This window comes from Pipistrellus kuhlii, unplaced genomic scaffold, assembly GCF_014108245.1.
Source record: "Pipistrellus kuhlii isolate mPipKuh1 unplaced genomic scaffold, mPipKuh1.p scaffold_m20_p_6, whole genome shotgun sequence".
In the NCBI taxonomy this organism is placed as follows: domain Eukaryota; kingdom Metazoa; phylum Chordata; class Mammalia; order Chiroptera; family Vespertilionidae; genus Pipistrellus; species Pipistrellus kuhlii.
The window spans coordinates 50,695,552-50,710,136 of NW_023425562.1; the positions used below are offsets into that span (position 1 = coordinate 50,695,552).

The 14,585-nt window shown below is 36.1% G+C and overlaps 1 protein-coding gene across 7 annotated transcripts in view; it reads left to right on the forward strand.

The window, feature by feature from the left end:
• RBL1 (RB transcriptional corepressor like 1) overlaps positions 1-14,585 on the forward strand; it is a 58,912-nt gene that overhangs the window by 3,496 nt on the left and 40,831 nt on the right. For 3 of the 7 annotated variants that reach the window (XM_036418700.2, XM_036418702.2, XM_045574364.1), the window contains exons 2-9: positions 1,323-1,456; positions 5,493-5,693; positions 6,270-6,334; positions 6,436-6,564; positions 6,672-6,832; positions 9,195-9,244; positions 10,036-10,222; positions 11,782-11,948. In XM_036418700.2, the coding sequence (XP_036274593.1) occupies positions 1,323-1,456; positions 5,493-5,693; positions 6,270-6,334; positions 6,436-6,564; positions 6,672-6,832; positions 9,195-9,244; positions 10,036-10,222; positions 11,782-11,948 (1,094 nt within the window). The other 4 variants (XM_045574365.1, XM_045574367.1, XM_036418703.2 and 1 more) reach the window with 4 other exon arrangements.

The window sequence follows — 14,585 nt, forward strand, 5'->3', positions numbered from 1 at the left end:
TATTTGTGGCCACTCATTTCTTCCCACCCCTTTTGGATTATTGCAAGAAATCTACCAGTCTTTTTATCCTTCTAGAGCAGGAGTGAGGAACGTTTGTTTGTTTTGCTAAGAGGCCATTTGGATATTTATAGCATCATCCGAAGGCCATACAAAATTATCAACTTAAAAATTAGCCTACTAGCCCTAGCTGGTTTGGCTCAGTGGATAGAGCATCAGCCTTCGGATCGAAGGGTCCTGGGTTCGATTCCAGTCAAGGGCATGTGCCTGGGTTTCGGCCTTGGTCCTCAGAGGGGGGCATGCAGGAAGCAGCTGATCAATGATTCTCATCATTGATGTTCCTATCTCTTTTTTTTCCTTCCTCTCTGAAATCAATAGAAATATATATTTTTTTAAATTAGCTTGCTATATTTAGTCAGACATTTAATGAACTCATCCCTAATGACTTGACAGGGTCAGACCAAATGATTTTGCAGAGCTTATACAGCCTGAGGGCCAGATGTTCCCCACCCCCGTTCTCCAGTCTGGTCTTAAGATCTGCAAAACAATGAATAGCAACAGTAGTTTGTTGTGCTTTGAAATTTGTGTCTAACTCTTAACTTGAATTTCACATATAGATCATCAATGAAGTCATAAAGTGATTCTAGCTTGGATATATGTCAAATCTACCTCAGAATTATGTTGAATTCTCAAATGCCACCTTTTTTGTAGCATTGTAAATTGAAATATCTGCTTAGAGAGCCATACTATTTTAAAGATTGGGATAAATCCCCCAATTTTTACCTCACAAAAATGATAGTCTCCTAAATATCTACCTTGAACAACATCTTAATGGTGTTTTCATATAGTAGTCTGTATCCAAAGGCTCTATAACACTATAGGATATGTTGTTCAAGGTAGATATTTTTATGTGTGATTCCCTTGTCATCTTTCTACTCTGTTCTTTTCTTTCTCTGCCAAACTATTAAAAAATGGAAAGGAATTTTGGCATCATCAAAGCCGTGACTGGTGTCTTAAAATCAAGAAAGCTAGTGCTGAGAAATTTTAAGAGAACTCTTTCAGAAATATTATATTTGAGGTGTAAGTGAGAGATCTAGCTTTGGATTAATACTGATTTAGCGTGTTATGCAGGACTGAGAGTAAGAAGTTTTATACCTATTATTGCAGCTAACTGAGCTTTGTGGCCTTAGGCTAATACTTCCTTTCTCTGACTGTTATATTCAGAATGAATATTAGACTAGATAATTCAAAGATCTCTTCTGGTTTTAGAGTTCAAGCATTTTAACATAATAAATTCATTTTGCTATTTGTCTTTTTTCTGCCAGGGAGAAGTTATACACTGGTTGGCATGTTCATTATATGTTGCATGCCGCAAAAGCATTATTCCCACAGTCGGAAAGGGTATCATGGAAGGAAATTGTGTTTCACTTACCAGAATACTACGTTCAGCTAAATTAAGGTAAAGCACTTTGATTTTTCAAACATTGTTTTATAAGACCTAAATTGGATTTTAGAATTTAATTTCTGTTTATTTTAAAACATTTAACTTCATTCTTTTTTTTTTTTTTTTAACTTCATTGTTTTAAAAGCTTGTTATCATATATTCTTCCCCAGTTTTCCTTCCATGGCCTTTCTTCCTCAAATTCTTACTTCAACTAAGGCTTATGTATTAAATCTTTTTTCTTCTATAATTTTTCATTAATTAAAAAAAAATAATTTCAAGCCCTGACCAGTTTGACTCAGTGGATAGAGCGTTGGCTGGGGACTGAATGGTCCCAGGTTCGATTCCGGTCAAGGGCATGTACCTTGGTTGCGGGCACATCCCCAGTAGGGGGTGTGCAAGAGGCAACTGATCGATGATTCTCTCTCATCAATGTTTCTAACTCTCTATCCCTCTTTCTTCCTCTCTGTAAAAAAATCAATAAAATATATTTAAAAAATAAAATAAAATAATTTCAAGCACAAAGAATACTCGTGTACCCTTGATGCAGATTCACCTATTATTAATATTTGCTGTATTATTTTTCTCTTAAGTAATATTTTTCCTCAACCATTTCAAATTAAGTTGTGTACATTAGAGCCCTTTACACCTAAATACTTCAGTATATATTTCCTGAAATAACTACAGTATTGTTATCAACTCCAGCAAAGTTAACAATGATATCATAATTTTAAATAATCTGTCATCTCTATTCTAGTTTTATTAGTTAAATCAGTAATTTTTCTTTATAGCATTTTTTTTCTTCAGGTACAGTCTCCAGTCTAGAATCAAGCATTGCATTCACTTATGTCTCTTTAATTTTCTTTCATCAGGAATATTTCCACAGCCTTTGTCTTTTATGACTTGACATTACTCTTTGCGTAATCCAAAGAATCATTAGTAATACCAAAGCCGGTTGTCTTGCCACCATCAAAGTGGATTCTGAATCCAAACACAAAGATGACATCTGGTGTGGTCTTAAACATTTTGGCTAGTTTTCCCCGAATTTCTGTCTTGGGTACTATTGCCTTCCCAAAGATGAAGGGCTTCGATGTCCATTTGCTTCTGTTGAAGTAGTCTATTGGCCAAGCACTTCCTGGTCCAGATAGCTACTGTTTCTATCTCTCCCTCTCTCTCTCTCTAAAATTAATAAAAACATTTAAGAAATAACTAGTGTGGAAAAAACCACGATGGCAGCATAGGTAAATGCCTAACTGCAATCTCACACAACAATTTCAAAAAAATACAAGTAAAATACAAAATGGACATTATCCAGAATTATAGAAAAGTTGACTGACTGGAAATTCTACAACTAGAAGGAAAGAGAAAACCAGAAGGAAAATCAGAGGAGCTGTAAAAGCCTAAGGTACGGAGACACAGTGCGCGCACAGAGAGGACGGTGCCAGAGAGGAGGGGGAGGCTGAGTGCCTGGCTGGCGTTCCCTAGTGGGAAGGAGATAAAAGCTCCGGACTGTGCTGAACCCCAGTTCCGACAGCATTGAACCCCAGTTCTGGGCGAGACCCTGGGGATCCAGGCTCATACAGAGGGAGTCTGAGCTATAAAGCGGAAACACAGGGGAGCGGCGAAAGGCAGTCCCGGAGTCTGCTCACATTGCGCACAAATAACGGACTGTTGACGCTGGATTGCTGTAGCAGGAAGGAAACAAAAGCTCCAGACTGCTCCGAACCCCACTTCCAACCCCACTTCCAACTGAACTGAACCCCAGTTCTGGGCTCATTGGGGGAGAGCCTAGAATGTTTGGTAGAAGGCGAAACTCGAGGGCACCTTTCTCTCAGAGTTGCTTACACGGAGTACCAAAGGACACGGAGGAACACTGAGACTCAGGAACCTCATAGGGAGGGGCTGACCAGAAGCCAAGGCTGTAGGCTCCACCCTGAAACTCCACCCCATCCAAGCTGAACACAGAAGCTTTTGAAATTTTCCAAGTCTAGTTGAATAAGTCTGTCTCCTGGCATAGACACAGCTGATCCTCACAGCCAATTGGTCTGGAGGTCAGTTCCTTCCATTGATAACAACAACAATAAAGACTTAACTACAACAAGGCTGTACACACAGTCCACAAAAGGAGGCAACAACAGTGTCTACTTCAGGTAACTAGGAGACTGACCCACTGAATTATATAGGATACCTTAGCACACAAAGCCACCCTACCAGTTCAGGGAAGCAGCGAAAATGCCAAGACAAGGAAACAGATCACAAATGAAAGGAATGGAGGACAAAAAGAGACTAGATATAGAGTTCAAAACCATGCTTATAAGGTTTTTCAAGAATTTCCTAGAAAAGGCCAATAAAATAAACGAGACCTATGAGGATATGAAAAGGGATAAACTAGAAGTAATAAGGGATAAACTAGAAATAAAGAATTCATTGTCTGAAATAAAAAATATTATTCAGAGTCCTAAAAACAGAATGGAAGATCGCAAGAATCAAGTCAAAGATTTGGAACATAAAGAGCCAGAAGACACTCCTCTGCAGAAGCAAGAAGACAAGAGAATCCAGAAAGTTGAAGATAGTGTAAGAAACCTCTGGGACAACTTCAAGTGAACCAACATCAGAATTATGGGGGTCCCAGAAGAAGAGAGAGAGCAAGATATTGAAAACATACTGGAAGAAATAGTAACAGAAAACATCCCCCACCTGGTGAAAGAATTAGACTTACAAGTCCAGGAAGCGCACAGAACACCAAACAAAAGGAATCCAAAGAGGACCACATCGAGACACATCATAGCTAAAATTCGAAGAGCAAAAGACAAAGAGAGAATATTAAAAGCAGCAAGAGAAAAGCAGGTAGTTACCTATAAAGGAGCACCCATACGATTGTCAGCTGATTTCTCAGCAGAAACCATACAGGCCAGGCGGGAATGGCAAGAAATATTCAAGGTTATGAACAAGAACCTACAGCCAAAAATACTCTACCCAGCAAAGCTATCACTCAGAATCGAAGGCCAAATAAAGAGCTTCACAAATAAAAAAAAGCTAAAGGAGTTCATCACCACCAAACCAGAATTATATGAATTGCTGAAGGGGGTTCTTTAGGAAGAGGAAGAAAATAGAGATAAAAATTATGAACAACAAATATGTAACTATCAACAAGTGAATCTAAAAACCAAGGGAACTAAAAAATCTGATGAACAATATTAACTGGTGAATATAATAGAATCAGAGGTGTGGAAGGGGATTCTCAGGGAAAAGGGGAGTGGGGAGGTGCAGGAAGAGACTGAACATAAACTGTGTACCTATGGATGAGGACAGTAGGGGGTGGGGAAAGGGCAGAGGGTGGGGTGGGAACCTGGTGGAGGGGAGCAGTGGAGGGGGGAAAATGAGGAACATTTGTAATAATATGAACAATAAAGATTTATTAAAAAAATAAAATAAAAAATAACTAGTGCCATTCCATACACACACACACACACATGCTCTCTTAAATGCGCTTTAACACTACAGATTTTAAATCTAAGACCACATTAACATAGACAAAAAATGTCCCCATAATTGAATAAGCCAGAAACGAAAAGGAATAATCTGTTATTTTCTGGGTATGTACTATCTTCTTAGTTTATATTTAATGATGGAACCACACATTGGAACATAAACACTTGAGTTTTATTCTGAACCTGGTACTTTGTGATCAACTTCTAGAATCCACAACTTGGGATATTCTGTCCTTTCTCAAACTAATTTCGTTAACTCATCTATCTGTTGATTAACATTAATTTATATTTGTATTATTGTTTAGGTGCTGTAGGTAGATAGGTGTTGTCACTCCCTGTATATTAGAAGATATGGTATATAATGACCATTAATTCAAAATATAAATTTCCATGATGATTCTGGGAACCAAAGTAATAGCACTTGGGAAGTAAGGCTTTTTGTCCTTTTTTTTTTTATAATAAATTCAAGCTGTTTAATAAAGATTCGTAGGTATAAATAGAAGTTTCCTTTTCTGTCCATTATATGTACTCATTTTAAAGTTGTTTTTTTTCTGTTTGTTTAGTTTAATACAGTTTTTTAGTAAAATGAAGAAGTGGATGGACATGTCAAACCTGCCACAAGAATTTCGTGAACGTATAGAAAGATTAGAAAGAAATTTTGAAGTGTCTACTGTAATTTTCAAGAAATTTGAGCCAATTTTTTTAGATATATTTCAAAATCCATATGAAGAGCCACCAAAGTTACCACGAAGCAGGAAGCAGAGGTGAGACCCTTAAACCTTACATCATTGATATAAGTATGATATAAAGTCACTAGGGCCGAAACCGGTTTGGCTCAGTGGATATAGAGCATTGGTCTGTGGACTGAAAGGTCCCAGGTCAAGGGCATGTACCTTGGTTGTGGGCACATCCCCAGTAGGGGGTGTGCAAGAGGCAACTGGTCGATGATTCGCTCTCATTGATGTTTCTAACTCTCTCTCTCGCTCTTCCTCTCTGTAAAAAATCAATAAAATATATTAAAAAATAAAATAAAATAAAGTCACTAGGGGTATTTGCATTTTTAAAACTCTACTTTTAAAACTTAAGTTTCCATTAAAATCCATTTATAAGTACACATATTTGGAAATTCAGGGTAATGATTTCACTTTTTATGCTCTGATTATTTTATGCATATAAAATTTAAGTTTATTTAAATTAACCAGAGGTTGTCTGTCCTTTGTGAGTGGAATTTTGTATGTAATTTAACTTTACTATTTGTTATTTATATTTTCTGTTTCCGTTTAAATGACAGCTGTGGAGGCAAATTAGTAATATAAAAAGTACATTTCCTCTTTTTTTAGGAGGAGTCCTTGCAGTGTAAAGGATCTCTTTAATTTCTGTTGGACACTCTTCGTTTATACTAAGGGTAAGGTGATACTTTCAATGGTTTTACATTTCTACTGTGGGAACTTGTTGCTGTTTGATGTTAGAGGTTTCTGGGTTTGTGTTTCTTTTTTTCTTTCAAAGGTAATTTTCGTATGATTGGAGATGATTTAGTAAACTCTTATCATTTACTTCTGTGCTGCTTGGATCTGATTTTTGCCAATGCCATTATATGCCCAAATAGAGGAGACTTGCTAAATCCGTCATTTAAAGGTAAGACCTTATTTATTTTTCAAAACTGATTATCAGTTTTTAGAAAAAGTTTTAAAAATTGACCATATTCCTTTCCTCCTGTTGCTTTTCATACCCTGTCATACTAGGATTGCCATCTGATTTTCATACTGCTGACTTCAGGGCTCCTGAAGAGCCTCCCTGCATCATTGCTGTACTGTGTGAGCTGCATGATGGACTTCTAGTGGAAGCAAAAGGAATAAAGGAGCACTACTTTAAGCCATATATTTCAAAACTCTTTGACAGGAAGGTACTGTACTTATTAAATTACCAGGATTTTTAGGGGGTAGCGGTAGTAACCTCAGAGGAAGAGATAATGTTTTAAAGATTCAGAGTCAGGTTTCAGTCTCTGCCACATCGCAGAATTGGCCTATAATGTGAGGGACAGCCGTTGAAGAATGTGACCAATTAATTATATATATTATCAAGTAAAAATACACTGTCAGAGGTAGCTAAAGGAGGTTCTGATAAAAAACTATGAAAAACAGGAGGTCAGAGAAAGCTAATTTACTGCCACAATTTGAATAATTTCTATTTACTAGAAGTAGGATGGCGTATAGCAACTATAGCTTTAATTCTTTATAAATAGAGCAGAAAATCCTGTATAGTTTTGTATTCACTTGCAGACTATATGCATGCATTCTAGTTTGTTTTCCTCAAGAATTTACTTAGCTATTTCTATATTTGTGAAGTGGCTTATTCCTTTGGGACTCAATTTTTCATTTCCTGAATATTCAGCCTTTTAATCCAGCTAGACCTTGAGTTTTCTCTTTAATAAAATAGGGGGTTTGGATTAGGTCATCATGTGGTTCCTCTCTGCCAGTATGATGAGATTTTTCTTCAAGCATAAAGTCTTTCCTAACTGGATTCGATTCTTTGTCTCTTACACACACTTTTGTATTTAGTTTTATATTTCCTAAAATATCGATACATATTTCTGTGTGTGTGTGTGTGTGTGTGTGTATCATGACTCCTTATATCTATGTTAAATATCTTCAGTAAACTTCTAAGAGAATTCAAGAGTTATATCTGTTGTACTCTGCGGCCTCTGAGTATAATAATTGTACATCTTGGTATCTGGATTATTTAGCTTTGGACTGTTGTCTTAGCACAGAGGTGGGAAACCTTATTTCTGCCAAGGGCCATTTGGATATGAATAACTTCATTTGAGGGCCATACAAAATTATCAGTTTAAAAATTAGCCCGCTATATTTGGTCAACCATTTAATTAAATCACTCCTAATGCATTGGCAAGGCCAAATCAAATTATTTCCCACCCCTGTCTTAGCATCATTATAGCTTCTCCTTTCACCCCAAGTATCCTAGTTTAGACAATGGTCCTCCTGCCATGGACCACAGGTGTTTTGCTTGGTCTTTGTAGGGTGTTATTTAGTTCATTTTGTTTCATTCCATTTTTAATTTCCAGATACAGACCTTACATATAAAAACTTTTCAAAAATCAGAAGCTATAGCAATACTGGTTTGGAATTTCTACATGACTTTACATAGTAACTGTTGTCAAGCTAAATGATGGTCACTTCTTTGAAGATGGGAAATACCTTTCTGCTGTCATCATTAATGTATTGTATATTGACTCCTGACCTTTAGGGCATTTGAATTTACAACTCCTGATGTGTAGTAATCTTAAGTAGTGTGAATATGCAGCAGTACTAACAACAATATAGTTAGTTGAAACCAGTTTGGCTCAGTGGAACGTAGGCCTGCGGACTGAAGGGTCCCAGGTTCGATTCCGGTCAAGGGCATGTACCTTGGTTGCAGGCACATCCCCAGTAGGGGGTGTGCAAGAGGCAGCTGATTGATGTTTCTAACACTCTGTCCCTCTCTTTTCCTCTCTGTAAAAAATCAATAAAATATATTTAAATATATTAAACATATATGTATAGTTTTCCTCTCACCAGTGATAGTACGTGTTTCCTTTGAATCTTCTGCTTCAATATATGTTAGTTTCCTTTTACCATAGACAAGTGTTTAAAATTGGATAGCTTTCATCAGAATAATTATGGAAATTTGCTAAAAACACTACCTTAGCCCAGGCCTTGAGGTCCATCAGTTTGCATTTTAAACAAGTTCTATTAAGTGATTCATGTATCACTAAAATTTGGAAACCTCTGCTATAAACTGATTTTAACGTATTTTTAAAACTGACTTCAGCCTGGTTGGTGTGGCTCAGTGGGTTGAGTGTCATCTCATGCACCAAGAGGTCACTCGCGGTTTGATTCCCAGTCAGGGCACATGCCTGGGTTGTGGGCTCAGTCTCCAGTTAGGGGTGTGCAGGAGGCAGCTGATCCGATGTTTCTATCTCTCTCTTCCTTCCTCTCTCTGAAACCAATAAAAACGTATTAAAATAATAATAATAAATTTTAAAAGGCAATTTTCTTTTTAAAAAAGAAAAAAAGCCTTGACTTTTAAATGGTTTTTAATATTTTTGCATGCTGATTTAGTTTTACTGGCCTGAAAGAAATATTTAGTAATTTTATTTTGTGTTTGTATGATTTAAAACAACTACCAATGTGAAAATTTAGATAAAAATTTAGATAAATATGCTAATATGCTTAATTATATGATGTCACATAATGACTTTTTCCTCTTAGATTTTAAAAGGAGAATGCCTCCTGGACTTTTCCAATTTTACTGATAATAGGTAAGTATCTACCACTAATGGTGTCTAATATAGTATAGGTTGTCAATAATAATTTGTTGCAATTTATTAAGTGAAACATTATATTCAAGTTCCTACTGCTCTAGTGACATTGAGTGAGTGTTGTCCCTAAGCTTTGTTGCCTTTACATTTATTTTGAGGAACCATTGGTACTTAGCAGCTACTTTGAAGAGAAAGTCATAAACAGGCCCAGTTTCTTCTGTATTTGACTTTTTATTAACCAAATGTTGGCAAATTCAGAATGTGTTTATATTTCAAAGCCACTATTGCCTCAGTAATCAGATCTTAATTAGGTTCAACTAGTTTTCAGATTAAGTATATATTCTCTTTCACTCACCTTTCAAAGTAATTTATTGCTATGTATGTGAATGTGAAGAATGGTCATCAGGTAGGAGCCTCTGATATCATTAGATGAGCAGACTTAATAAAAAAGAGTGTGGCTCAGTTGGGTGGGCATTGTCATGCACCAAGGGGTTGCTAGTTGATTCCTTGTCAGGGAACAAGTGCAGATTGCAGGCTTGATCCCCAGTAGAGCATGTGCAGGAGGCAACTGATAGATGTCTCCTTCTCGCATCAGTGTTTCTCTCTTCCCTTTCTTGCTCCCTAAAAATCAGTAAAAGAAATATTTTTTTTAAAAGCAACAACACTAGAAAGTTATCAGCTTTTCCAGACTGTGGAGTCTAAATCTATCTTCAAATCAAGATAAATCCATTGTGTTTTATTCTGTTACTTGCTTTTATTCTTGCAGCTTAAAGTGATTTTTTTTTTCTCAGCAAAGCAGTGAACAAGGAGTATGAAGAATATGTTTTAACTGTTGGTGATTTTGATGAGAGGATCTTTTTGGGAGCCGATGCAGATGAGGAAATTGGAACTCCTCGAAAGTTCACTGGTGACACCCCATTAGGGAAACTGACAGGACAGGCTAATGTGGAATGTAACCTTCAACAACACTTTGAAAAAGTAATATAACCTAGACTGGCCTCAGTCTTGAATGATCTTTTTCTCTCTATATATGATTCTACTAACAGCAGAAGCATCTTTCAAGCTAAATCTTGGGTTTCTTCTACTAATTCATATTTCCCATGAAAGCCTTAAAAGGTAATTTTTAAAAACTATGCCATTTAGTATTTTTACCACATTTCTTGCTATTTTTCATATTTTGGATATATTTTCCCAGAATGTTTGGGTTTTTCAGTAGAGAATCTGTCTTGACATAAGGATTTATGGTTTCTTCCTAATCTTTTTATCACTAGCCACTATTTCACTGCTTTCAAATTTAGTTTGCTTTCCTATCCATGAAAATTATGTGCTCTTGCTGTGCTTCGACTATAAAACCCTGGACTTGATTATTAATAGCCAAGGCTTAATTCTGTGTATAAAGTGTAAAGTGGATTGGAGCATAAGGTTTAATGGAAAAGTCACTAGTCAAGAACACTAGTTTTCAAACTTTTTCATTTCATGACACACATAAACTTAATCAGTATAATTCTGTAGCACACCAAAGAAATATATTTTGCCAGTCTGACCAAAAAATCAGTTATACTTCTGATTTACCAAATAATAATAATAATAATAATAATAATAATAATTACCTACACTTTTTGCTACAAAGTGGCTTTTAAAAAAAATCAGGTGCCTAGCCGGGACCGATTTGGCTCAATGGATAGAGCGTCGGCTTGGGGACTGAAGGGCCCTGGGTTCGATTCCGGTCAAGGGCATGTACCTTGGTTGCGGGCATATCCCCAGTAGGGGGTGTGCAAGAGGCAGCTGATCAATGACTCTCTCATTTATGTTTCTAACTCTCTATCTCTCTGCCTTCCTCTCTGTACAGGGATCAATAAAATATATTTTAAAAAAAAAAATCAGGTGCCTATACTTGTATATAAGGATTTCTAGTATAATTAACTAGTCAGATACAACCTTTTGCGATGCGGCTAATAACTTGAACTCTGTTATATAACCTATATATTTATGGTTCAAGACAGGGCATTCACAATGGACAGTATTTGTTGTGTTGGCTGTTGTTAGTTTTTTGGGGGAGGGCCTGTTATAATTTTTTAATTTGACAATATAAAGGAAAAAAGATCAGTGTCCCTGACTAAATAGTCAGGTATTACATGCTTTAAAAATTCTTGCAGCACACTAGTTAAAAATCACTTATCTGGAAGATAGACAACCTAAGTTTTAGTCCAAGCTCTGCCTGCCATTAACTTCATCAGCTTAAACAGGGTTTTTAAATTCTCTGTGCCTGTTCTCTTATAAGTAAAATGAAAATGTATATGTTATTTTTAAGTGAATGTTAAGAAGAGAAAATGAGATTATGCTTTGAAAAAGTGTTACTCAAATTTAAGGATGTTATTAACATGATATTGCTAAAAATTTGGTGGATAACCAGAAGAGGAAGGGGAAAAAGTAGCTTACTAAATTTGAATAGAGAAGATGATATATATACTGAATTAAATACATAATGAAGGGGAAGGTAACTTTTTAACCTCACAGATTTTTCTTTTTTTTTACAGAAAACATCATTTGCACCTTCAACTCCCCTAACAGGGCGACGATATTTACGAGAAAAAGAAGCAATCATTACTCCTGTTGCGTCAGCCACTCAAAGTGTGAGCCGATTACAGAGTATTGTGACTGGGCTGAAAAATGCACCAAGTGAACAACTTATAAATATTTTTGAGTAAGTTCAGTACTATTATTTTTCTAAATGTCTCTTAAATTTTGTATTCCATTTTTGTATTTAGTATATTCAGAATTCTTAAGAGAGTGGATATACATTGGGAAAGTTTTACCATACCATTTCAATCACAAAATGTATTGACCTAATATCAGATAGAAGTATCTTTTAAAAATTTCATATCAATATTCATATTATTATAGACTTTAAAGGTTAAATATATCTGAAAGGTTATTTAGCTATGACATTCCATTCTGGTAACTATCCCTAAGTTATACATTATTGTTTTCCTTTTTGCTTTAGTTTTAAATGGGTTCAAGCTAAATGTTTATAAAATGGAGGAGTTACATATTGATGGTGCAGCCTTAAAATATATTTTTTGCAATTGTTTAAAAAGAGACAATTGTAAGAACCTGGTGGGATTCCAAAGATAAAACCCAGGACAATTTGCCCTCTCTTCCCCCAAGACTGTAGCACCAGGAGTCTCCTACTTCTCACACAGTAGTCTCTCACTCAGCTTTTAGCAGTTCATTAAAATGACCATTAAGTATCCTTACAAATTTATGCTCCTTCTTCTACTCCAAAAGTATGGAACAATGAGATAGCTTTCCTGATCAGCAGGAAGACACTGATAATTGGGAAGTTTGATGTTTGCTCAGTGATAATTTTGCTACGCTGGAATCCTAAAATTTACGCTGACCTTCAAGAGCAACTGAAGCCCTTCAAATATGTGCTGATTGCCCTTTATCTCCTTGTGTTTATAATTCTCATTCTGAATAGTGGTAAGAAATGAGTAAACTAGAGGAGTGTGTATAATGCATCAGCAGAAATTATGTCTATGAAAGAAAAACAAGCACATTTGCAATAGGAAATAAAAGGAGAAGTGAAAAAAATAAGGAGAAGTGAATCTCTTTCTCTGAAAACAATAAAAATTTTAAAAAACTAAAATTAAAGAAGTGAAACTATTGAACAACATGAACTAATGATCCCAGGCTGAAAGATTGGGAACATTCTCAGGCATTGAAAAATACTACTTATATTTAAGGTCCTCCTGTACACCTTGAAAAGAAGAGAGAGATATCACACTGGAAAAGATGGTCCATGATGCATTCCAGATCTAATATCAGGTCCTCCAGGTCCTAAAGGTGATTGGAGAACAATTGGCTTTCTGAAAGTCAAGGATTCTCAGGACTAGTGGAGAACACTGGGAGACAGGAAATCCTGGACAAAAAGGCCAGAAGGGGGAAAGAGGGAGAAGAAAAGAAGCATGTTAAGACCAGTATGACTCCCTGATCGTATTAGGCAGAACCCTCTTAGATCAGGTGGGTTGGGTAGGACACCTTCTGCTATCATCTCATTAAAAGGCCCTTCACTTCTGGACAAATTAGCACAACTGATTCCAAGATCCCTTTGTAGTTCCTCCAAACAACCAGGTAGCCAAGCTTTTTTATGGCTTTCTCTCCTGGTCCTGGGTGTTGCTGCTGGGGCCTCTGCTCTCATGCTCAGACCTCTACCCTCTCTGTACCCCTGCATCACTGTCATCCCCTAACCTGGACATCTTCCATTGTCTGTTTCAACCAGTGCCAGGCTAGAAGTCCACTGATACCCCCTTAACTAGTGTCTTGCTAAACCAGTTTAATCAGTTGAGTTCTAGAAATTTTATAGTTACTTATAAAATTTTATAGGTACTTATGTGGGTTCATTAATTAAAAAAACACCCAACAAGAGGAATGACATAAAAAGAAAATTCATTTATCATATGTTCATTGTGAACCTCCTGGAGTTGGACTTGATAGCTAATAAGATACCTGTTGTGTCTGGCCTTACAAAGCTAATTGTCCTGAAAATCATAGAAATGTAAACAACAATTATACAGAACAACAGAGCTATATTGGAGGAAGAATAGGGTTCAATAAGTGTTTAGAGAAGATCAATATTTTTAAATTACTTAGAATATTGAAAAGATAATTGATTTTGATTTGCATAGTTAACCTTATCTTCTTAGGCTCCAAATTATAGCCCTTTTTTTTCAAATTTTATACTGAGGTAAAGTGGAGCTTGAACAGTTCATTTAACACATTTGAACCAAAAAAAAAAAAACCCACAAAACTTTTTTTTAATTTCCTGCTAATTTCAAGCAATAATTTTTTTTTATCAGGTCGCTGCAAAAAGAAAGAAGAGTGGAAGAGAGAGAGAGAGAAAGAAAAGAAAAATAGAATTCATGAAAAAAGTAAAGCTGATAATTTTTTTATTCTAAAAATATTTTAAGCTTTAATTATTCAGTGTAGGTCATGGAGGAAAAAGACATATTTCAATAGCACTAGAGATACTTTGTGTAGGTAAAGAAAGGGCTAAAACAATGAAAATGGAGAAAGGTTAAGAAAAGGCAGATAGCCCTAACCGGTTTGACTCAGTGGATAGAGTGTTGGTATGAGGACTGAAGAGTCCCAGATTCGATTCTGGTCAAGGGCGTATACCTTGGTTGCAGGCACATCCCCAGTAGAGAGTATGCAGGAGTCAGCTGATTGATGTTTCTCTCTCATTGATGTTTCTAACTCTCTATTCCTCTCCCTTCCTCTCTGTAAAAACTTAATAAAAATACATTTTTTTAAAAAAAGAAAAGGCATACAAAAAAAGAAA